This window comes from Lagopus muta, chromosome 1 (assembly GCF_023343835.1).
Source record: "Lagopus muta isolate bLagMut1 chromosome 1, bLagMut1 primary, whole genome shotgun sequence".
NCBI classification, from domain to species: Eukaryota; Metazoa; Chordata; class Aves; order Galliformes; family Phasianidae; genus Lagopus; species Lagopus muta.
In genome coordinates this window covers 137555508-137577885 of record NC_064433.1, presented here as the reverse complement: position 1 = coordinate 137577885, position 22378 = coordinate 137555508, and the positions used below count along the sequence as shown (strand labels likewise).

General features: G+C 44.4%; 1 protein-coding gene across 3 annotated transcripts in view; it reads left to right on the top strand.

Annotated features, from left to right (window-relative positions):
* The first annotated feature begins 295 nt into the window (after nucleotides 1–295).
* IRS2 (insulin receptor substrate 2) overlaps nucleotides 296–22378 on the top strand; it is a 30186-nt gene continuing 8103 nt past the window's right edge. The window contains exons 1-2 of one of the 3 annotated variants that reach the window (XM_048945238.1): nucleotides 296–3804; nucleotides 5110–7798. In XM_048945238.1, the coding sequence (XP_048801195.1) occupies nucleotides 363–3804; nucleotides 5110–5135 (3468 nt within the window). In that variant the 5' untranslated portion in view covers nucleotides 296–362 and the 3' untranslated portion in view covers nucleotides 5136–7798. Of the gene's footprint in view, nucleotides 3805–5068; nucleotides 7799–22378 lie in introns of those variants that run through there. The other 2 variants (XM_048945242.1, XM_048945251.1) reach the window with 2 other exon arrangements.

The following is a 22378-nucleotide window of genomic DNA, read 5'->3' as shown; positions in this document are numbered from 1 at the left end:
CAATGCGGGGCGAGAGCGGCGGCGGCGTTGTCCCGCCCCGTCTCGGTGTGCGAGCGCCTCGGTAACTCGGCGGTCACGTGTTGTTTTGCTCTTTAGTTGGGGCACTCGGTGCGCGATGCGTTACTCACTGCCACGCTCCCGCCGGCACAGGCAGCAGCCGCCGCGGCAGCAGCAGCACCGGCCGGGCGCCGCCGCCGGGAGCCGAGGCGGGCAGGACGCCGGGCGGCCGCCGGCAGCGCCCGCTGCGCCCGCTGCTTAGAGCCGGCCCCGGCGCGGCTGAGGAGCCCGGGCGGCCGCGCTCTCCCCGCGGCGGAGCCGCTCAACCCCAGCCCCGCTCGGCGTCGGCAGCGCACGGCCGGGGGATGGCGAGCCCCGCCGCGCCGGGGCTGCCGCCCGGCCCCAACCTGAACAACAACAACAACAACCGCGGCGTGAGGAAGTGCGGCTACCTGCGCAAGCAGAAGCACGGCCACAAGCGCTTCTTCGTGCTGCGCGGCCCAGGCGGCGGCGGGGAGGAGGCGGGGGGCGCCCGGCTGGAGTACTACGAGAGCGAGAAGAAATGGAGGAACAAGTCCGGGGCGCCCAAGCGGGTGATCGCGCTGGACTCGTGCCTCAACATCAACAAGCGGGCGGACGCCAAGCACAAGTACCTCATCGCCCTCTACACCAAGGACGAGTACTTCGCCGTGGCGGCCGAGAACGAGCAGGAGCAGGAGGGCTGGTACCGCGCCCTCACCGACCTGCTGAGCGAGGGCAAGGCGGCCGCCGGCTCCCCGCACCGCCCCCTGCCTTCGCCCTTCGCCGCGCTGGCCGCCGGCGAGGAGTCCGACTACGGGCTGGTGACGCCGGCCGCCGCCGCCTACCGGGAGGTCTGGCAGGTGACACTGAAGCCCAAGGGCTTGGGGCAGAGCAAGAACCTCACCGGCGTGCACCGCCTCTGCCTCTCGGCCCGCACCATCGGCTTCGTGCGCCTCAACTGCGAGCTGCCCTCGGTCACGCTGCAGCTGATGAACATCCGCCGCTGCGGCCACTCGGACAGCTTCTTCTTCATTGAGGTGGGCCGTTCGGCCGCCACCGGGCCCGGCGAGCTGTGGATGCAGGCGGACGACTCGGTGGTGGCCCAGAACATCCACGAGACCATCCTGGAGGCTATGAAGGCTCTAAAGGAGCTGTCCGAGTTCCGGCCCCGCAGCAAGAGCCAGTCGTCGTCCTCCTCTTCCTCCGGGGGGGCGGCCGGAGGCGGCGGCCCCTCGGCCACGCACCCCATCACCGTGCCGGGCCGCCGGCACCACCACCTGGTTAACCTGCCGCCCAGCCAGACCGGCCTGCTCCGCCGCTCCCGCACCGACAGCCTGGCCGCCGGCAGCAGGGCCGCGCCGTGCCGGGTGCGGACGGCCAGCGAGGGCGACGGCTGCCGGGTAGGCTCGGCTGCCGGCAGCCCCATGAGCCCCGGCCCCGTGCGGACCCCACTCAGCCGCTCTCACACGCTGAGCGGCGGCGGAGGGCGGCCGGCGGGGAAGCTGCTGCCGGTGCTGGCCGGGGGCGGGCTGCAAAGCAGCCGTTCCATGTCCATGCCCGCCTCCCACTCGCCCCCCTCCGCCACTAGCCCCGTCAGTCTCTCCTCCAGCAGCGGCCTGGGCTCCGAGCCGGCTCACCCGCATCACCCGCAGCGCCCGTCCAGCGGCAGCGCCTCGGTGTCCGGCTCGCCCAGCGACGCGGGCTTCATGTCCTTCGACGAGTACGGCTCCAGCCCGGGCGGCGACCCGCGGCCCTTCTCCTCCTCCTCCACCGCCAGCAACCGCAGCAACACGCCGGAATCGGTGGCCGAGACCCCCCCGGTGCGGGACTCCGGCGGCGGCACCGACCTGTATGGCTACATGGCGATGGAGCGGCCCCCGAGCGGCCGTCTCTGCTACCGGCCTTGCCCCGAGGTTGACCGGGGCCACCGCAAGCGGACCTACTCGCTGACCACCCCGTGCCGGCAACGGCCCGCCCCGCCGCAGGTCTCCTCCGCCTCCCTGGACGAGTACACGCTAATGCGGGCCACCTTCGCCGGCAGCGCCGGCCGCCTCTTCCCCTCCTGCCCGGCCGGGGCTTCCCCCAAAGTCACCTACACCCCCTACCCCGAGGACTACGGGGACATCGAGATCGGCTCTCACCGCAGCTCCGGCAGCAGCAGTACCAACCTGGGGCCGCCGGCAGGGGGGGGAGGCGGAGGCGGGGGCGGAGATGATGATGGCTACATGCCTATGACCCCCGGCGTGGCCGCGGCCCTTGGTCGGGGGGGGCGGGGTGGCGATGACTACATGCCTATGAGCCCCACCAGCGTGTCGGCCCCCAAGCAGATTCTGCAGCCCCGAGCGGGGGTGGGAGGCGGCTCCCCCGGCAACGGGAGCAGCTACAAGACCAGCTCGCCAGGGGAAAGTTCCCCCGACGACAGCGGCTACATGAGGATGTGGTGCGGCTCCAAGCTGTCCATGGAGAGTTCGGATGGGAGGCTGAGCAACGGCGACTACATCAATATGTCCCCTCGGGACCCCCATCAGGGGTCCCAGGCTCCCTCCCTCACCCCCCCGGACTTCTTCTTTGTCCCCGCGGGGCACGGGGCTGGCGAGCCCCTAAAGCCCGGCTGCTACTCTTACAGCTCCCTGCCCCGCTCCTACAAGAGCCAGGGCCTGGCTAAGGACAGCGACCAGTATGTGTTCATGAACTCTCCGGGCAGGATGATCCCTGAGGAGGCAATGTGCGGAGTGGCTCCATCCCCAGCCGGCACCTTTGCCCCTTCCAGCCACACGGTGCCTTCGCCCCTGCGGCACAGCCGGACCGAGGGCTTCCTCAGCCAGCGGTGCCAGAGGGCTGTCCGGCCCAGCCGCCTGTCTCTGGAGACCTTGCGGACGATGCTGCCCAGCATGAACGAGCACCCCTTGCCTCCCGAGCCCAAGAGCCCCGGGGAATACATCAACATTGACTTTGGGGATGCCGCTGTCTATTCTCCCCCCTCGCTGCCCACCGACAGCCCAGCCTCTTCCCTGGGCTCGGGCACAGGGCAGAGGCGCTCCCCTCTCTCCGACTACATGAACATCGACTTCAGCTCACAATCACCCTCCCAGTCAGGCACGGTCTCGGTGGGCTCTTTGGAAGCACTCTCACCTGGCTCTTCCTCCAGCACCAGCCAGCCTGATGGGCGCTACATGAAGGCGGCTGGGGGGGTGGCCTGTCTGTCCAGCCCATCCGACAGCGGAGATTATACTGAGATGACCTTCGGCATGGCCACTACCCCACCCCAACCCATCGTTCAGAAGCCAGAAAGTGCCCGGGTCACCAGCCCAACAGCCGGGGTGAAGAGGCTCACCCTCTCTGGGGTGGAGGCCTTCATTCTTTCCAGCCCACCCCCAGACCCCAACCGTGGGGCCAAGGTCATCCGGGCTGACCCCCAGGGGCGCAGGAGGCACAGCTCGGAAACTTTCTCCTCCACCACCACTGTGACCCCCGTGTCCCCCTCTTTTGCACACAACCCCAAAAGGCACAACTCAGCCTCGGTGGAGAACGTGTCCCTCAGGAAAAGCGAAGGCCTGGAGGAGGAGCAGGGCAGCAGCCCCATGTGCCGGGAGACCTCGGCTGGCTTCCAGAACGGCCTCAACTACATCGCCGTCGACTTGGTAGACGGCAGCCTGGCAGGCTGTGACAAAGCCAGGTCGAAAGCCAGGCATGTCCTGAACGGAGGTGTCAATGGAGTGGAGATGAGCGCCTACGCCAGCATAGACTTTCTGTCTCACAACCTGAAAGAAGCAAGCGCTGTGAAAGGTGAGTAGCTACACCAAATGGTGCTTGGCTGGAGTGGGTTTATTCCTCACAGTGGGACTGGGTTTTGTGGCAGAGAGCGCTCTCTCATCGCTCTTTCTTTAAAGTCTCCTTTCCTAAATGCATGCTGTAATCACCAGTCTTGAAGGAGCTTGCTGCCTCTTTGTATGAAGGAAAAGTTTACTTTGGGGATATTCCTTTGTGTTTAAATTCTTCTGGGCTGCTATGAGTGTTTACTTCGGGATACCCCAAAGAAGCTGATGTTTACGTTGTTGCCATGGTTGGGTTATACTTCAGAGTTTTCTCATGTAAGATTTCAGAAAGTGTTTAGAAAACGTGGCCAAAATAATTCATGTTAATACAGCTTCTAAATATTATTTAACAATGTAAAATGATCGAGTTGGGGTGAGGACAGGAGATTACAGAAAAATCCCTGGCACTCAGGCTAAGAAGGTCAATCATAACAAAATTAGAAGGGTTATTTTGAATATCTAAATTTTGATATCTCTTATCTCTTGCAAAAGTTTAACACTGAATCATGGTGAATGTTAAATTAAAAACAAAACCAAAAAATTCTCCCCGTATGTCCAGCAGTTGCTGTGCACCCAGGCTGCCCCATGTGGCATTGTGCATCTTGCTTGGAGCGCGCCCCATGGCGGCTGGGCTCGCCTCCGGGAGTGATGGGAGGGTATCGGGGCACCAACGTTCTGTGTTCAATGACAAAAGCAAGCCAACAAAATGTGAAACGAGGGCCGAGGGAGAATGCATGTTTTAATTCTGTAGCTGTTCCTTTGTTGAGGTGCTGGTTTTCCTGCTCTTTTTTTTCTTAAAAAGGGAAGAACAAAGGACACCCTTCCCTCCCTGCTCTCCTCCTCCCCTCCTCTCCCCCCCCCCACCCTCCCCCCCAAATAGCAACCCGCCTCTTCCTAACAAGCGGGAATTCGTACACAAGTGAATGCTGGCTGGGGAGGGCCCAGAACAGCCAATCTGTCAAGGATTAAAAGTTAATGATGAGGCACCGTAGGGATTCTCTTTGCTGTTGTATTTATTCAAGACACGGTACTTTAAACCTGTATGCATATAGAGCTGTAATAGATGTTTATGGGCTGGCTGGGTGAAACGACATAGTGCGCAGAAGCGGTTGCTTGGAGGTAAATACGTGTTGCTTCTGCATCCGTGCTGCTGACAGAGGTCATCAATTATGTGCGAAAAGTGACAGTCTGTAAGAGCCACGCTTGCAATGTTTTTCCTTCTGTTTTCTTCCTAGCCAGTTGATTTTGAAGAAGAAAATATTTTCTCTTTTGATAGGAAGTACAGGAAGATGGAAAAGATGAGAGCTCCAGCGCTGGCAGAGCAAGCGTTGAACCTAATTAACGCGAGAGGATTGTTGAATGAGATGGCAAAGTTTTAAAGGATGCACGCTTATTCTGAATGACTTGAAGGGCTGAGGGCAGAGTGTTATTTGGCGGTTGCTTTTGTTTTTGCTGGGGTCATTTTCGGGATTCGTATGTCGTGACCTGAAGCGGTGCAGATGCTGCGCGTATGGGTTGCGTTGCCCTATACAAGGCCAGATTTGAATTCACAGCCTAGGACACACAGGCTATTGTGTGTGTTTCTTTGCAAACTGATTTTCACAGAAATAACGGGTTTTCTAGACCACCTATGGCCCTAAGTGCAAACCAAACTGTTGTTGGGAACTACAACAACAACTATTTCCACAACAGTCTCCAAACTGCTGACCCCAAGGCAGAGGGGGAAAACAGGGGGAGGGCTGTGGGAGGCAGTGACAGAGAAAACCTGGCGTGTATGGCAGAGCTCCCATCAGCCGGGTTGGGAGCGGGAGTGGGGCAGCCGAGCTGGGGACTGACTACTGTCTTCCTGCAAAGTAAACAAAGGGGTAATGCCAGAAACATGGCCACGTCAATTTGGTACATAACGTACTGAGGAGAGGATTTAATTCTATTGTATATTTATCAAAGCGTGGTTATAGACAGACTTTAATATTTAATCTGTATGTGTATTTATTTTCCCTATTTCCTTTAAGCTCATAAACGTAGACCTCATCCAGAAGTGCTCTGGGTAAACTCGCTGAGGTTTAATCTCCACGTAGGAGGCAAAGCTCTCCTTCCACCCTCCTGTTTCCCTGGAAAATGTGTCTGCCTGCTGCACAGTTGCTCTACTCTGGGATTGCTGTAGCCAATATGAAGTGAGGGCGGTAAGAAAAAAGCTGCACAAGCATCAGTCAGAGTGCTCTGGGTTGTATGTCAAACCCAGGGCTTCATGTGAGCTGTGTTTGTGGCAGGAGAGCAGGAAAAGCTGTAGCAGGGGTTTGTAGAAATACCCTGGCAAGTTTCTTCCTGGTGTATATGGGATCCACTTGTGCAAATTTCCAGGTTTCTCTTTTGGTTTTCAGTAGGTTTTAACACTGGAGTTTGTTTACAGAGCTGCTTCTGCCACTGTTAAAATGATCACTTAGTGTTGTGTATTTGAATTCTGAAAGCTGTGGCTTGGGAGATTGCTAAGACTTCCATATTCTGCAGAGAAATATAGAGACAATTTAAAGGAGACTATATTTGAGCAAAAGCAAGAGTAAACTGTTATTTTAACACAGCAGTAATTCAGGTAGATTTGAGAGAATCTATTTTAGTAAAATAATGGTTTGCATGAGAGATCTCTTACATCACATGTAATCAGCATTGTTTACTGAGCTGTTTGCACTATTTTCAAATTTTGTTTTTGTGTATCTGAGTGGTAGGCTTTGCCTTTTCAAACAGAAGAGGGATTTTTCTATGGAGTTCTTAAGACAGTGGAGGATCCATGTGCGCTTAGTAATTGGAGCAAGCGAACAAGTCAGATACAGGATATACAAACAAGCTTTTTATAATTACTTTAATAGTAGATTAGTGTAAAATACATGGAAAAAATCAATTTGAATTCTTCTTAAGCTCTGTAGCAATCAATGTATTTTCACGTGGATAAATGCTTTGCAGGAAATTGTCTGTGTTATTTGAAGGTGGTTGGTTTTCACACATAGCTTTTTTTTCTGCTGCCAGTACCTGACCTCTGCTGTAGTAACGCTGTGTTTCTGGGATCTCTTTCCATGTTGTCCTCTCAAGACAAGGGCGAGCTTGTGCCACCACAATGGCTGTGACAACAGAGAAATCAGAAGGTTGCTTGAAATCATCAGTGCATTTAGTTTTACTGTACTCTGAAAGTGTGCGCATACTTAAGAATCTGAGAAATGCTTGCTTTCTTCCAATTTGTAAATAAAATAATGGTTTTATTGGTCAGTTAAAGCTCTTGTTGGATGTGGATAATTAGCTAGCCTTTCATTCTGACATTCTGACTGCTTTTTCGCTTAAAGAAATGTATGCCCTGTGTATGGTTTTATTGTTTATAGAGACATTTGCAGTCTTTTTCTCATATAGTGTCAATTATTTATTCCAGTGTATTTATAGCAGGTAACACTCAAAAATGAGGTAACTTTTTAATGCTGAATCTTAACTCTGTTGAAGTAAAGTGGGAGTTTTGTCTCAGTTTCAGTGGGGTAAAGATTTTACCTTTTGTGTGTAATCCTGGAATCTGAAGTAAAATTCCCATTAAGGTTAGTGACTGTGTAATTGGGAGTTCTGCTTAATTGAAAACACTGGACTTGGGTTTGTTATAATTCATTTTTGTCTTCTCTTAACAAAATGCTCTGTAACTTAAATGCTTATAGTATTTGGACTAATTTTCTAAAACTGAACAGATATTATGTATAATGGTGCAAAAAACAAAACAAAACAAAAAAGCACCACCACCACCAACAACTGAGGATTGTTTACTTCCTGTGTTAGTTTTGTTCTCTTAATTTAAAGTAATCATCTGTAATGCATCTACTGAAGATCGTAATGAGGTGATTTTTGATAATAATGAACCTCCCCCTTGTTAATTAGTTCTTACTTTTGTGAGGGTTTTGTGATTGCATCTAAACCAAATAAAAAGCCTATCTCAAGAACTCTCTCCCTGTGTCTTTCTAATGGCATTTCAGATTATGTCAAACATAACCCTTGTTTCCTTTTTTTTTTTCTTCAGATATCTTTGCACAATGAATTATTAATTTTTTTTCCATTCTAGTATGCCAACTGCCATAAAGTTTTGATTCTGAGAGCAGCGTGAGAATGTTTAATTGTCTCATTTCCAAAACTTGTATTCATTTTTTTTAAAATGACTTCTTAAAAGGATTGAAAGATCCCTGTGTGTTGTGTTAGCAACCCATACATCCTTTAAAATCATCTTTGAGTAAATTAGTTGTAAGCATAGTATTTTCCCTTGCTGATAAGTTCCTTAAGAACATCATAATTAACACGTGAAAGAACTGAACTGCTTTTAACAACTCGCATAGTTGGATTTTACTGCTTAGAATTAAACATTTGAGGTTGTCTTTTACTGCCTCTATGAAAGCACTTTTTGTCTCTCAGATTGCATTTTACAGGTAACCACACCAAAATGGCAAAGCCTGAACCCAGCAGCGCCATTTGTGGAACAGAATGTAAACTGAAGCTATCTGAGATTAAATGAAGCCTTTGATATTTTAAATTCTGTTGATTATGTGGATGGCAGCTTTTTACAAGCAGATAGAATATTTAAACTTGTAATGTGTTAGACTTCTATTCTGCTTTATACTCTAAATTACATTTAGCTATACTGTTCTTGTTAGGAATGTCATGGTTGCTTTGAGTCATTTAAGATAAATTGTTATAGACAGAGTTGAATGGTGAGTTTGTTCTAAAATGCACCGGTACAGTCATTGCTCAAGGCAGAGGAAATGCTTAGGTTGGTGATTGCTTCTGATTACTTGATTTCTTTCAAGATAGCTACAGAAACTAACGTTTCCTTGTAACCAAAATGCATAAAGGAGTGTTTGAACAGAAAGAGCATTAGGACTTGTTTTATATGGTGGTCTTTGGTTTGTTTGTTGCTGTTGTGTATTGGTTGTTTTTTTTCTCTAATAAGGAGGGAATAGCATGGGATTTTTACACTTGATTTACTGGCATTTTTAAATAGCAGTAATTATACTGGAATGCTGAAGTGGTTTCAAAGTTCAAGCATCTACACAAAAATGATGCTATCATTAGTGTATGTAATGTAACTTTCCTCCCTATTTGTCAGTTCAATGGCAACATAGACACATTCAGGCATTTTTCTCTTTGTATCAGATTTGCAGTAAAGCACTTAGAAAGCACAGTTAATATGTTTATTTTCAAAGTAATAATCATAAGTAGCCATAGCTTGTTGGGGTTTTTTTATTATTATTATTTGTTGAGGGTGTAGTATGCTGTTAAAGTGGTTGTCTGCTTGTTTTCTTTATGTCTACGTGTGTTATGTATTAGTTGTGGTATACTGTAGCAGTTTGTGGAGTTTTAACATTGTTAGCAAAATGTGTTTAATAAAAGTAAAATACAAGTATAGTGGCTTATTTGATCCATAAGGGTGTGCAATGTTGAGGGTTTCACAGTTCTTTTTGTTATTTCTTTGAGTGTTTGCTTAAAAGTGAGCTGTATGCACGTGGAAATCAGTAGCATCCATTCATTTTTAGAGATAGTGCACTGACCTCAGAGTTCAGATGCATTTTGCTTGTGTGTGTGTTGTCTGGAGCACAGTTGTTTTTAAAGTTGGTGTGTGTACATGAAGGAGGTCAAGAGTGGCAGTCCTGAAGAGCCAAGTTCAGCTGAATAGTTCCTTGCTGCCAATTGCTGAAAAGACAGCTTTTCCTCCTGGAGCCTGTCCAAAGGACAACCTTTTTTTTTTTTTGTTTTCTCCCTGGTGTTTTTCTCTGGAGCCTGACCGTGTGTATCTCCTGGTCCTCTAGAATCAGCTGAAGTAAACAGAGCTCCTCCAGAGGAGTGCTCCTCCAAACCTTATGTAGACACCTACTAGAAAGCAGCATGAATTTTCCCTCCACTTGGCTGCACCTCTGTGAGCTGTAGAAGAAACCTGGGTTACTGGTTTAGATCACATTTGTTGTTTCCACACTCCTTTACGTTGGATGAATCTCGTAGTTTCAGGGTTGTGTTTATACTTGAGGCTTAGGCATTGTTAGCTGGACTGAAAACTTAGACAAAAACCAGAAAAAGCCCCATAAAGGTTATTTGCACCTTCACAGAAGGTAACTTAAAACAAGGCACTTCAGTGTTAGAGCACTAAGTCAGACAGTAACACCTGAGCCTTACTAAAGGACAACAGAGGAGCATCATCTCTATTAGGCGCTATGGGCAGCTCTCCTGAGGAACAGGTGTTGTTGCTGGGACTCCTCTGGTAAGTGGTGTGCCTTGGAGGGGTGCTACTGTCTGGCAGCTGCAGTGAAGCACAGACCTCCAACACCAGTCAAAGCAAAACTAGTATTGTTCAGCATAAATATTTGCTCTAAATGTGAGGGATTCAATTGGAAGTCTATTTAAAAACAAACAAACAAAACAAAAATAAAAACAAAAAAAAAAAACCAATATTTTGAGTTCTGTTATCTGCCCACTTTTTCACTATTTACAGATTATCTTTCTTTTCAAATAATCAATTATTTATCAGCAGTGACAGTCCTGAGTTATGCAGAGGTGTAGGAAAATAATAACAAAAAGCATTTTTTTTGCATCCACACAGTGGAGGGCAATACGTATTGTAAAGAAACGCACTAGAAGCTGCAAGTGGAGAAGTAATGCATCTTTTTGGCACTGAGTTTGTTTTCTGTCAAACCTGGATTTGCTTATCTTGGCTATTCTCAAAATATATTTAAAAATAAAAAATAATTTAAAAAAACCAGCTCTAGAGTGCCTTTATCTCAACTATTTCTGTCACTGGTTTGCTGACTGAAAAACTGAACCGCCAGACTAAGCCCCTCCTCTGATCGTAACATCTACGTTGCGGAAGAGGATCGTAGTAGCCTGATTCCATAGATTAGTAGTGATTCAGTGTCTTGTTTACATTTTGTCAATCTCTTCAGCATCCTAGAGGAGAACACTTCCTTCCTGGCAGATGGCAGCCCCAGGGCCATGCACCTGCCACGACAGGCTCTGCGCTCGTAATCTACCCCAGCATCGCTGTTGACAAAAGGCTAATGATGGGAGACTGTCTGCCTGACAGCCTCAACAAAACAGGAGCACATTTGTCCTTCAGCCAGGCTCTGAAAGATCTTAGGAAGGACGTTTGGGTGTATACGCAAGAATTATTGTGGCATTTAATTTAGCCTTCTTCAGAAGCTTTCGTGGTGTGAGACGCTTCTGAGATAATTACATTGTAGAAAGCAAAGGGTGCCTCAAAGAAGGGATTTTCTGTTTCTCTGCTGGAGTGACACCCGACTTCCTATTCCACAGCTCAGTGCAGATGGTAGGAGCACGTGTGTGATTTAGCCATCAGGGCTGTGGGGTGCTGGTGAGGGGCTCAGCCCTGCGCTGCTCGGAGGCTGCCTTTAGCTGTTTATGAATGGTGTGTGCCGCGGTTGCATAATGCATTCACTTTTCTGTCGTCTGCCTGCTAGTGTTAAATGTTGTTATTATGTCACTAGGCCGGGATCTCTTAATTTGTCTTTCCTTCACTTGTGTGTTTACGTTAGGTTGCCGTTCTGATTCGAAACGCACATGGGTGACGTTCCTTGCGGACGCTACCCAAGGCGAGGGTGTCTTTGAAGTAGGCCAGGATGTTCTTTGCTAAATTTAAAAACTACCCAAATATTACCCAGAGTTTGTAGAGTATTAAGCGGGATTACATGACGCATGGATTAGACATTGTTGAGCAGCTTGTTTTTGTTTGAAGGGGTCAGAAATGGAGGCACTGGGGCTTGAGTGCAATGCCAAGCCGGGAACTTGCCTCTACCACCAACAGCAGAAGTTTATTAGAAACAACAGAACACAGTGGAAAGTCTTCTAAGCTTTTTGAAGTGATGCTTTAAAAAATGTGTTTGAAACGTGCTCTGGTGATGAGTGCAAGGTATGAAACTCACTATTCAGTTTGGCTCAATTTCACAGGCAGTTTCAAGTAGATGAAGAATAATGCTGTAAGCAAGACTTGAGGTGAGGACTCGGCTTCTCTGAAGTCAAAGACGAATCACTAAATCTTTCCAGTAGCAGTGGGAAAATCCTGTCAGTGAAATTAGATCTAAGCAACTTTAGATTTACCCATTGTCTTGTGTCTTCCCTGGCAGCTTATTATTTAAAAATGATGTTAAAGAGGATTCTTTATGTCCAGTTTAACCCTTTAAATTGGCAAACGCTGTCAGGCTAATGTCCGGAATGAGGAATTGGAAGATTTTTCTTTTGGATATGGTCTTTTCCTCCCTGCAAGTTACAGTCTTGATTGAATGAAACATTCCTGTGAACAACTTCTGTGGGAAAGTTAGGCTTGGCTTTCACATGGGAGGTGAGTACCGGGCAGGACAGGGAGAGTTACTGAGGACAAGAAAGTAGCAGCTCAGTTAGCCTCGGGAAATGGAGTAACTGACACTATACAAAGTTATTCCTAACAACTACTAGTGCTACATTTTAGCATTATTTATAAGAAGCAGGAGTAGAATTGACACAAACCCCTTTAGGTCATACCAGAAAAGGATTTCTTTGCAAGGGGGTTCTGAGATTTGGATCTGAAAGGTGGAGGTGAAATTCATCTGTATGGTAGTTTCTCTCAATTGTGTCATAATATCATTTGGAAATATTTATAAGAGGCTGGACTTGCATCTTTTACAATGAAGATTTAATTCCTGAGCAATTGTTTCTGCCAAAAATCAATGAAGCATTAACTGTAATAATATTGTCTCTTCTACATAATAAGAAGAAAAGTTATGCTTCTGTTGTAATAATCAAGAGCTCTTGATAAAAGCTTGTGATGATGATAAGTATTCAAATTGTTTGTGAACTGCAAAAATTACTTTATTATGAGCATTATTTACAACTAATTAGTCTTGATCTAATAAAACTATGAACTTTTATATTTAGAATTGGAATCAAACTGGTAAAGCAGTGCAGGGGTACATAATTGGCTCCATAGTGGTCACGGAATTTGTGTTCATGACTTTAACAATAGTTACAGGAAATGAGTATGCAAAGAGGCATAAGGGATAAATGTATGATTGTGGAGCACATAACGCTTCAGGGAGTTGGCTGTAAACATAAAATGGGAGTACTAATGACCTTATAAACCCAATATTCTAGCAGTTCCCCTCACAAACATCAGAGAGAGATTCTTGCTTGCACAAATAAGTGCTAGGATGCTACTGCTTTCTTTTGGAGTTCTACAAAAATATAATTTGTCATACTTCTCTGTTTTAATCTGTAAAAGACAAGATGTTTGTTTGAGAAGATAAACCTTCAACAGTAACTGGTGTAATCTAAATAAATAGTAGATTGTATGGGTTCTAAATAAATAATTTGGTAGTAATCAGTTCTTGAATGTTAGCCAATAGGATGATTTCCAGATATAAATGCACCAGTGTATTTCAGCACTGTAAATGATTTCTAGACCAGGTCCTCTTTATTTTTTTTTTCCCCATTAGTGCAAATATTCAAATGACAGTATACTTAATGCAATGTAAGAGCTGGTAACATTAGAATAGTGTATCTGTTGTTTTTTATTGTTTTATTATCAGGGCTACAGGGATCATGGTGAGGGAACTGGAATATCTCCCTTGTAAAGAAAGGCTGAGAGACCTGGGACTTTTCAGCATGGAGAAGAGAAGGCTGTGGAGTGGGGGGATCTTACCAATGCTTTTAAATATCTAAAGAGCAGGTGGCAAGTGGGTAGAGCCAGGCTGTTTTTGGTGGTGCTCAGCAACAGATCCAGTGGCAGTGGGCACAAACAGAAACACAGGAAGTTCCACCTGAACATGAGAGAGATCATCTTCCCTTGAAGAGTGACAAAGCACTGGAGCAGGTTGCCCAGAGGGGCTGTGGAGTTTCCTCCTCAGGAGATACTCAGATCCCACCTGGACACTTTCCTGTGTCACTTGCTCTAGAGAACCTGCTTTAGCATGGGGTTGAGCTAAATCATCTCCAGAGGACCCTCCAAACCCTTGTGTTTCTGTGTCTCTATATTCTTGGCTATGATAGGAAGCGTAAACAATAGCCTTAGACATGGAGCTTGAATGAGCACAGCTTAACTATTGTGCTTTATGGCAGAAGGAGCTGGTCTGTGCTCAGAATGAGGTATATAAGACATTTAGGTACCATGCTGCTGTTTGACGCAATAGTTATGAAAAGTCAACTGAGAGAGTGTTTTGCAAGAGAAGTTATCCCCCATGTCTACTGCATCTGTCAAGAACCTGGCAAGATTTGACTTGCCTTCCTGGCTATGTGGATGCTCTGTCACCATAGTAAGAGAAAGGAATGCAATACTTTATACTCTTCACACTCGTCAGCAAGTACTTTTCTTCTTTGTACTCATAAATTATCTCTTGTAGCTTTACAGGATAGTAAAACTTCAGCCATACAATTTTAAAACCACTTATAGAGATATTTGAACAACTTTTTTTATTCATTCAGGCTTGTGTTTTGCTTATTTTTAATTTGCCAAAGGGCATACTTGCATTGATCTTTTTACTCACAGTTTCTACATAACTATATTGCAGCTTGCTGTTTCCTTAAATGAAGTATAAGTGTGATTTTAAGGTGTGTTCCTAGGACTTAGACCCCCAGCAGATGGGAGTTATAGGTCTGAGTGCACTTAGAGAAATGCCATGCCTTCAGCAGCTCTCTACTTGCTGAAGTTAAAAGAGAAACACTGAGCTCTTTAGAGGTTTCATGTGTAGGACGAAAATTTGGACTCTACATCCCAAGTGGAATGAAGTGTACACATTGTGTCCTTAGGTATCTTAGCTCTGATGATGTGAGTATTGAGAAACATTTCTTTGTTCAGTATTTCCTGTTTGTTTGGTTTCAATCCCATTCCCTTCATCAAACACCGATTTTCAACTGGTCTTTTGGAGGCATTTTCCCAAGCACTGTGCTGACAGCTGCCTGAGCAGCCAACTCTTATTCATTGCACTCAGTAGGCAAGCCTCCAGCAAGCTCTGCTGAGGGTAGCAGAGTAGTAGGCAAATAAGTCCTTCTTTATAATCCTTTATCACTGTTTTTTAATTATGTAAAATCATTGTTTTGCTCAATGGTGAAGTGGCTTTATCATCCTCAGATTAGTATAGCAGTCTGTGTGTACCTGAGTAAAGCTTTCATTTTCCTTCTGTGCTCTAAGAAACAACTCACATTGTGATATGTGTCAAAGAAGGTGTTAACTCGTTACTTATGTAAAACACAAGCAAAGCTAATTCTTGCTAGGAAGCAGGAAATGCAGTGTGTTTGATTCACAGAAAACTGTTTCTCATCAGTTTAAAAAACAAGGACTAGCACAGTGCTGAAAATAATTATGTTTGATTTTCAGTTAATCCAGGAGCAGGGGATGCTTGTCCAAATTCTGTGGTTTAGTTAAGGAAAAAACACTGGGAATACATGGAACCCAGAATGGTACTTGGGATAACCCTGTGCTATGTGGCTATGACACTGAGTGTGGGAATGGACAGCATTGCCGTATATCTTTGAAGTCCAATTGCTGTTTCTATGCTGGATCAGATCTTAGTGGAGCTTTTCTTTCACAGCATGGATATTTGGCCTGAACTACATGGTGGCACCTACTTTTAAATTTCTGCCTCTATGAAGTGGTAATTTTTAATCTTATTTTGACAGAGGTTTCAAAGTTTTTTCATAGTGGCTATCAGATATTAATAGGGAAGCTTGCAACCATTTCTTTCCTTTCTCCTGAATTGTTTTAGATCCCTTTTTGGACCCTTTTTAACCACATCATATCTTTCTGAAATCACAATAATTAATTACTTCAATTAATTTTTTTTCAGTGTACTTTAATTAAAAATAGCTGCTGGAATTAAGAATCTCTGATACAGAGTAAGCTGACAGTTCTGAATTAGTCCATGGGTGGTAATTTGTAAAGCTCTATGGAAGAACCACTCATTTAAAGGCTGTTCATGCTGGGTTTATTTTGTACGTGTTTTATGGAAATATTTTTCTCCCCTGAGTGAACATGTTGAAGTCTTGTATCTACTGTATGGGGAAGTGTTCTTGTTGTCTTTTATCTTAAACATCGATTGAATCTGGCTTTTTGATTTAGGGACTTTTCCGATGACTACTGAGGAGGTTGAGAATCAAACCGGGAAGCAGTGGTGGAGTTTTGCCTCAGGTTGATTGGTTGGTTTTTCTGTTTGTAAACAGACATCTTGTGTTTGCTACAGAAAAGTTTCAGTTGGATTGTTTAGCATAGGCTGGGTAGGACTATTTGAAAGGTAAAGGAGCATATTCCAAAGGAGGCAATTTAACCATTTGTTTCCTAATGCGTTTTGTGGGATTTTGTGTGTTTCTGGTCTCCTGATGGATCCAAAAGTATTATTAATAGCCAGCAATATCTTTGTCTGAGGCCACAGGGTTATCACAGTATCTCAAATTCTTCATTGTGTGGGCCCATAGAAGTTTTGGTGCCCCATCCCTGGAGGTGCTCAAGACCAGGTTGGATGGGGCACTGGGTAGCCTGAGCTGGTGGGGGGGCACAGCCCTGCCCACAGCATGAGGTGGGGCTGGGTGAGCTTTAAAAGGTCTCTTCCAACCCAAACAGTTCAGTGATTCTGTGATAAAATCTTAGGGGCCTTAATACCTTAGGCCTTAGGGGCCTTAATTCATTCTGTGTTCAGAATGAAGCTGCTCAGTTCATCCAGTGTTGAAGGTTTCCAGTGCGAGTGTCTCCAGTAGGAACCGAGTGTCAGTATTCCTGTTTTGTTTCTCCATATGTGGTGCTTTCTTCATCTAGTCATGTTTTTTCACTACATGTAAATCTAAGAGGTTTGGACTCCATCTGTAGACATCTCATTAGCAAATTGTTAGAAGCATCATTAAAAAGTCCTCTTAAAATGAGGTTCAAGCTTCCATTAGTAATCACTGAAAAGATAGATATGTGAACCTTTAAGGTATACTGAAAAGGCAGGTCAAGGCCAGTATTCATAATTGATACAAACCTTTGGCCTTCCCTGACTATAGAGGGAGCCTACACACTTAGCATAAAAGAGGCATGTAACTTCTGGAGGCTGTGGTTTTGTGTCATCAAATTTGCTATTTAAAACAAAAGGACTTGAAAACAAGACTGATATTCATATGTGTATCCACTGGTACAGCTAAGCAGTCCTGCCTGGCCTGGCCTTGCTCTCTATGATAGTTTATGATGCATTGTGTGTGTTCAGTAAATGTGAAATTAAAAGGGATTTGTGTTTTCTCTAGCTATGCAGCTGCTGCACTGTTGACTGAACACTTTTCAATGCATTTCCTGGTCTCAATCACAATACATTAAATATGCAATGATATCACCTCCTTAGAACTTGGAAACAAACTTGTGCTTTAAAGCTACAGGCATATCAGGGAAAATACTTGTTTTGCAAAGTGTTTCTTCTGCAGTCTTTCTGCAGAGAGTATTTCTATGACAATATCTTAGCTTTTACAAAGTCTTATCTACTGCATGATATTCTCCAGGAGGTTCCAGATCATGAATTTGACATCCTGAAGTGCTCACAACACCTACGTGAAATGTCCTAAACAGGTTTAGAAGGTTAGGATGCTGGCAATGGGAGAAAATACTCCAGCTCTCTGTGCTGGAAACACCCACTGAAGTCTAGGGAAATTCTCTGAGCATTGGTAGGTCTAGAGCCAAACATTCGAGTGTCATTCATGAAGTGATGAAGATGGGTGTCAGTCTTCTTGCTGTATAGAAAAAGTCCTGACAATTTCATAAAGATACTGGTCTCATTACATGGTCACGTGGCCAGATTAATTGCTCTAAGTAGAATGTATTTTTCAAAATGCTATACAAGATACTGGCAAACCTTAAGAAAACTTTAAAAAATGAAGAGAAAATTATGCATCAATGGTTGCTTATAAGCGTATTTATGTAGCAACATATCAGTGAAGCATTAAACAAAAGGAAGCAAAGATGCATGTGTGAGAGCACCTGTGAGATAAGGAAGAAACAGAGCTCTTGAGACAGCCAAGTACAGCTTTATGCAAATATGTTCTAAGAGCTCTTGTAATTACAGGAGAAAGAGCCTCATGCTCTGCAGTCAGCAGTACAGGACATGATTGATACCTATTTTTTGTCTCTTTTTCAGTCTCTGAAGTTTGGAGAAGAGTGCTGGGAAAGCACACTGTGGTTTGAGAACATAATATTTCTTATATTTAAACAAATGTTCTTTTCTTGGGAGAAGTAACATTTTGTACTCCAGGTCTCGCTATGGAGAAACAACACAAATACATGCTGTTTTGAAGCTGGGATTCATTGTCTGTCTCATTCTTACTTGTTCCTTAGGGTAGGTGAAACTTGGCATTCTGCATTTCTTTAACTACCTTTCTTGAAAGTGAAACTTTAGCATCTGTTATTTGGTCCTGCAGACCAAATGAATCCAGGCTTGCTTTACTTTATTTCTGCAGGAAAGTTAGGGAGGATTCAGGGTGCATGCAGAGGAGCTGGGAACAATCTCATTTATTCTGTACAATCTGTGCTTTTTGAGTGAGAAAGAAAGCAAAATATGAGTAGGACTGAGGAGGCTGTTCTATGTAGTTGTTGCTTTCGCAAGTTATTTTATGGCTGACTTCCAGTTTTTAAACTGGTCTTCTCAGGAGATAAATTTAAACAAAAAATACTTTTCTAAACAGTTTACTGAGCTTTTTGCCTTTTCTATCAAACAAAGTAGCAGTTATCCTCCAAATGTGATATGTGGATGATGGTTATGAAGCCCATGTGATGAATACACATTCTTTCCTTTTATATCCTAACATAACATTTGCTTCCATATGCATTACAATTCATATCAGCTTCAGAAATAAATGCTAATTCATCTAGAGATTATCTTCAGAGCACCACATTGTAAAGGAAGCTACAGGTACCCTTGCTTGTTTTAAAAGCTAGCTTTATAAATGCATCATAGAAATGCTTTTAATTTTTCTAGGCATTTCTCAGGAATGTTAATGCACGGGAGGATAAATCTAGTATGTAAATAAGGAATCTAAAGGGTGAGGGTCTAAGCACCTCGCTAAATTTGTGAGTCCCAGTGTAGGACAGTAACCAGTGTGCCAGGTGTGTGTGTTGGCTGCAAGCCTACTATCTAAGGATGTTAGTGAGAGCTCAGCTTGTTGTCTCTAATGGGATTGCTAGAACTGCTTTGATAAACATTATCTTGAAAGTCGATCATGGCCTATGTGTACCTGAGAAAAGGGTAAGATGCTTTGATCATTCTCTGTGAAGGTATTACAAAGTATTTGCTTAACCTTTTCTTTTGGTTCTTTTGGTTCTGGGCAGGAGCTGTGTCCCAAATCCCATGTCATTTGTCAGAAGAAAAAAAAAAAAGTTTTTTATCCACAATAAAATAAGCATGTATTTCCTACAGTCATCTTCAGAATTATTTCAGAGGCTGAGCAAATTTTAAGGCTTGTTCACAGAAGGATGTAGTTCCCTTGTGTCTGCGTTATGTGGCCCTGACAACATACTGGACCAGACTATCACTTGTGACTGGGTGCCACAAGCAAGCTGTTGAAGTCTGAGTGAAATTTACCTTTTACTAGATTTCACTTTTTTAGATTTTGTTCTCAGTGAGTAGGAAAATATGCTGTGCTTGTGTGCGTGTACAGTACCTTAGCACAAGAGAAATACAGAAGCCAGTTTACAGAAGGACACAGCCTTTAAATAAGGAGACGTTGGCTTTATGAATGGGCATATATCTTTTTTTTTAATATGCACACTTTTGTATATGAACACTTCAATTACTGTTCAGATGGAGTTAATAAAGGAAAATGGTTAAGGGCTTAACCCGATTCGTGCTACTGTATTAATAACTCTGTGCTACTAGAGACATAGTTTTAAAAAAGCAGGAGTGACATTATATGCAACAAGATTAATAGCTGAATTAAAATATGTAGTTATTAAACGATATTCATAATGATACTTTGGAAGATATAAAATTGAGAAAGCAAACTGTTCTTACTTTGTAGCATCCACTAAAACGCATTGGCTCACTTTTCTTTCACTGAGAAAGATTCTTACCTGATTCTTACTTGATCTCATGGGGATAAAAAACAACTCTTTCAACATATGAACAGAACAAATGTCATTTAAAAAAAAAAAAAATCCAGAAAAAAAAAATCTTCATATAAACCTTCTGAGAACGGATTGGTTAGCAAACAAATTAGAGGCACTATCTGTGTGTCAAATATTGAAAGCCCCCTGGGAAACCGTGTTAAAAGGGAATACTTCTTTTGCTCCTGGCTTTTTGATTATTATTATTATTTGTTGTCCTTAAAAGAGGACTTGAAGTAAATGGGCAAAAATGAAGTAGTGAGCTTTGTTGAAAAGCACTGGACACCTGTGGATGTTTCTTTTCTCATTGAGGATTTCCTTGAGAATGCTAAGTCTGCAGCTTCTTGCCTGCCTTCATTTTTCTCTTGTTTCTTTGTTATTAAATAATTCACAGTGACAACATTGAGAACATTGTTGAAAGTTTCTAAAAGATTTCTAGAAAAACATTGTCAAAAATTGAAAACTATCTCATAAAACGTTTTCCCATTCCCATCAGATGCTCAAAGTTCCAAATGAGAGTGTGACAAGTGAAGATGGGAGGGACAGGACTGTCATACCATACATGTGGAGTTGTTCCTGTTAGCCTTTTCCTTACTTTCTTTTTCTTCATTTCTTCCCTTCCAAACTATCTCTTAGTGAGAAGCATCATCTCCCTGAACACAAGAAAGTCTCAGAGCTGCAGCAGCTAGTTTTAATGTGTAACCATATAGAGAATTTAAAGTCCAGGTGATGTGCAGAAATGTGTTTGTCTGCTTGGTAAGCAGTCCCAAAGTCAGTTTGCAAAGCAGCCAGACAGTTGACTGTGAAAACTGAAGGCTGCTTTTTGTTTTAAAGCACGCCACTGAAAGATAAAATGTATTCCTCTAGGATGGAAGAATGCCCTAGTCTCCATGCTGATTTGGTACATTAGAAATCTCTTTTGATGCTAGATGCCTGAGCCCTTTCCTCAGTGATAAGGGGAGGGTCTGAAAGAAGTATTTATGTTCCCCTAGCTATAATGTTTAAGTGGCTATAGCACTCTTCCACCATTGAGCTGCATCCTGTACCTTTCTAGCAGAAAAAAAATCACATTTCTCTTTCCCCACTCCTATAGTCCTTAGCACATCTTCGCCATATATTCTTCAGTAGAGTGCTCTCATTCTTTCTTACTGAAGCTGCTTTAATAGAATAATTAGATATCTGTTGTAGTGGAAAAAGAGAGTGAACACAACTTCCCACAATTTGCGTGAGTCCTTATCCCTGTTCCATGAATATTTAAATATTTAATATGAATAATTCTTCAATTTAATCACTGGAAAAGATTGCTTTTTCTCCCAAGCGAGGGAGAAAAAGTATACTTTTCTGTCTTTCAGAGCACTTTACCATTGTGTGTTTAGTCATGGAGGTAACCCAGTGGCTTAGAAGAAGCAGTCAGAATTCAATGTTGACTGCTGGTGTTTGAAATGTCAGTCATATACTTGCTAGTTGCTCTAGCCTGAAGTCCACTTCATCTTTCTTTTTCTCACCGTTGCCTGCATGAGTGAGGTCTACCAATGCCAACAGCATTTTGATGTGTGAGAATATCAAGCTCTAGTTATGAAGGGTCTTTCCTGTAAGACATTGTTGCCCTTGCTAATGACTGCTGATCAGTATAGAAGAGGATTTGGTCTTTGCTTGTAAAATGAATACAAAACCATGCACCTCAAAGACTTGGAAAATTTTTCGTAACTCTTACTCATCTGAGCTTAGTCTGAAATAAACCAGGTGAAATGCTGCTTAGAATTGCCTGTTTCTTCTCCTAAACTATAAGGAACGAGTCGTTCTAGCTCTTCACAGAGTGAGTAGGTCAGAGGTGTAGAGGTATGCACTGGGGATGCCAATAGTTAGCTGAGATGAATATCATCTAGTGTGCGCTGTAAGACGCAGACGTGCATATCTGTCGCATCTCTTAAGATGGGCTTGGTAGGTAGTCCAGTGCATTAATCACCAATCCCGTCCTTCCTTGTCCTACCAATATTTTAAGGTGGTGAGCATGTTGTTTTGCAAAAATCATCTCTAATAAGAAGCTTCTAGCCTCACTTTATATTCAAAATGGTGCTGCTAGAACTTACTCATTGCCATCAGTTTGGTCTTTTTTTCCTGGGAAGAGCTGCACTCTCTCTTTGATGTGGCCGAAGAAGCTATAAAAAAATCAAGCCAACAACCTAATTGAAGCTTTGTTTCCAGTATTCTGGTTTTACATCTGCATCGATAAAGGAACAGCGTGATGGTTTGTGAGGTGGGAGGCTGTTACAGTCGCTGGTAACGGTCATCAAACAAGAACATGACTCCTTTTTCCATGATGGCTAAATCCTATACTGGTAAACTGCAGAGTGGCTCTTTGGCTGACCGCCACAAACTGTTCTTTTTAGTAGCACATTTCCTACGTAGTTTCCACATCTGCTTCTTTCTGTCTGAGTCCCTCTTA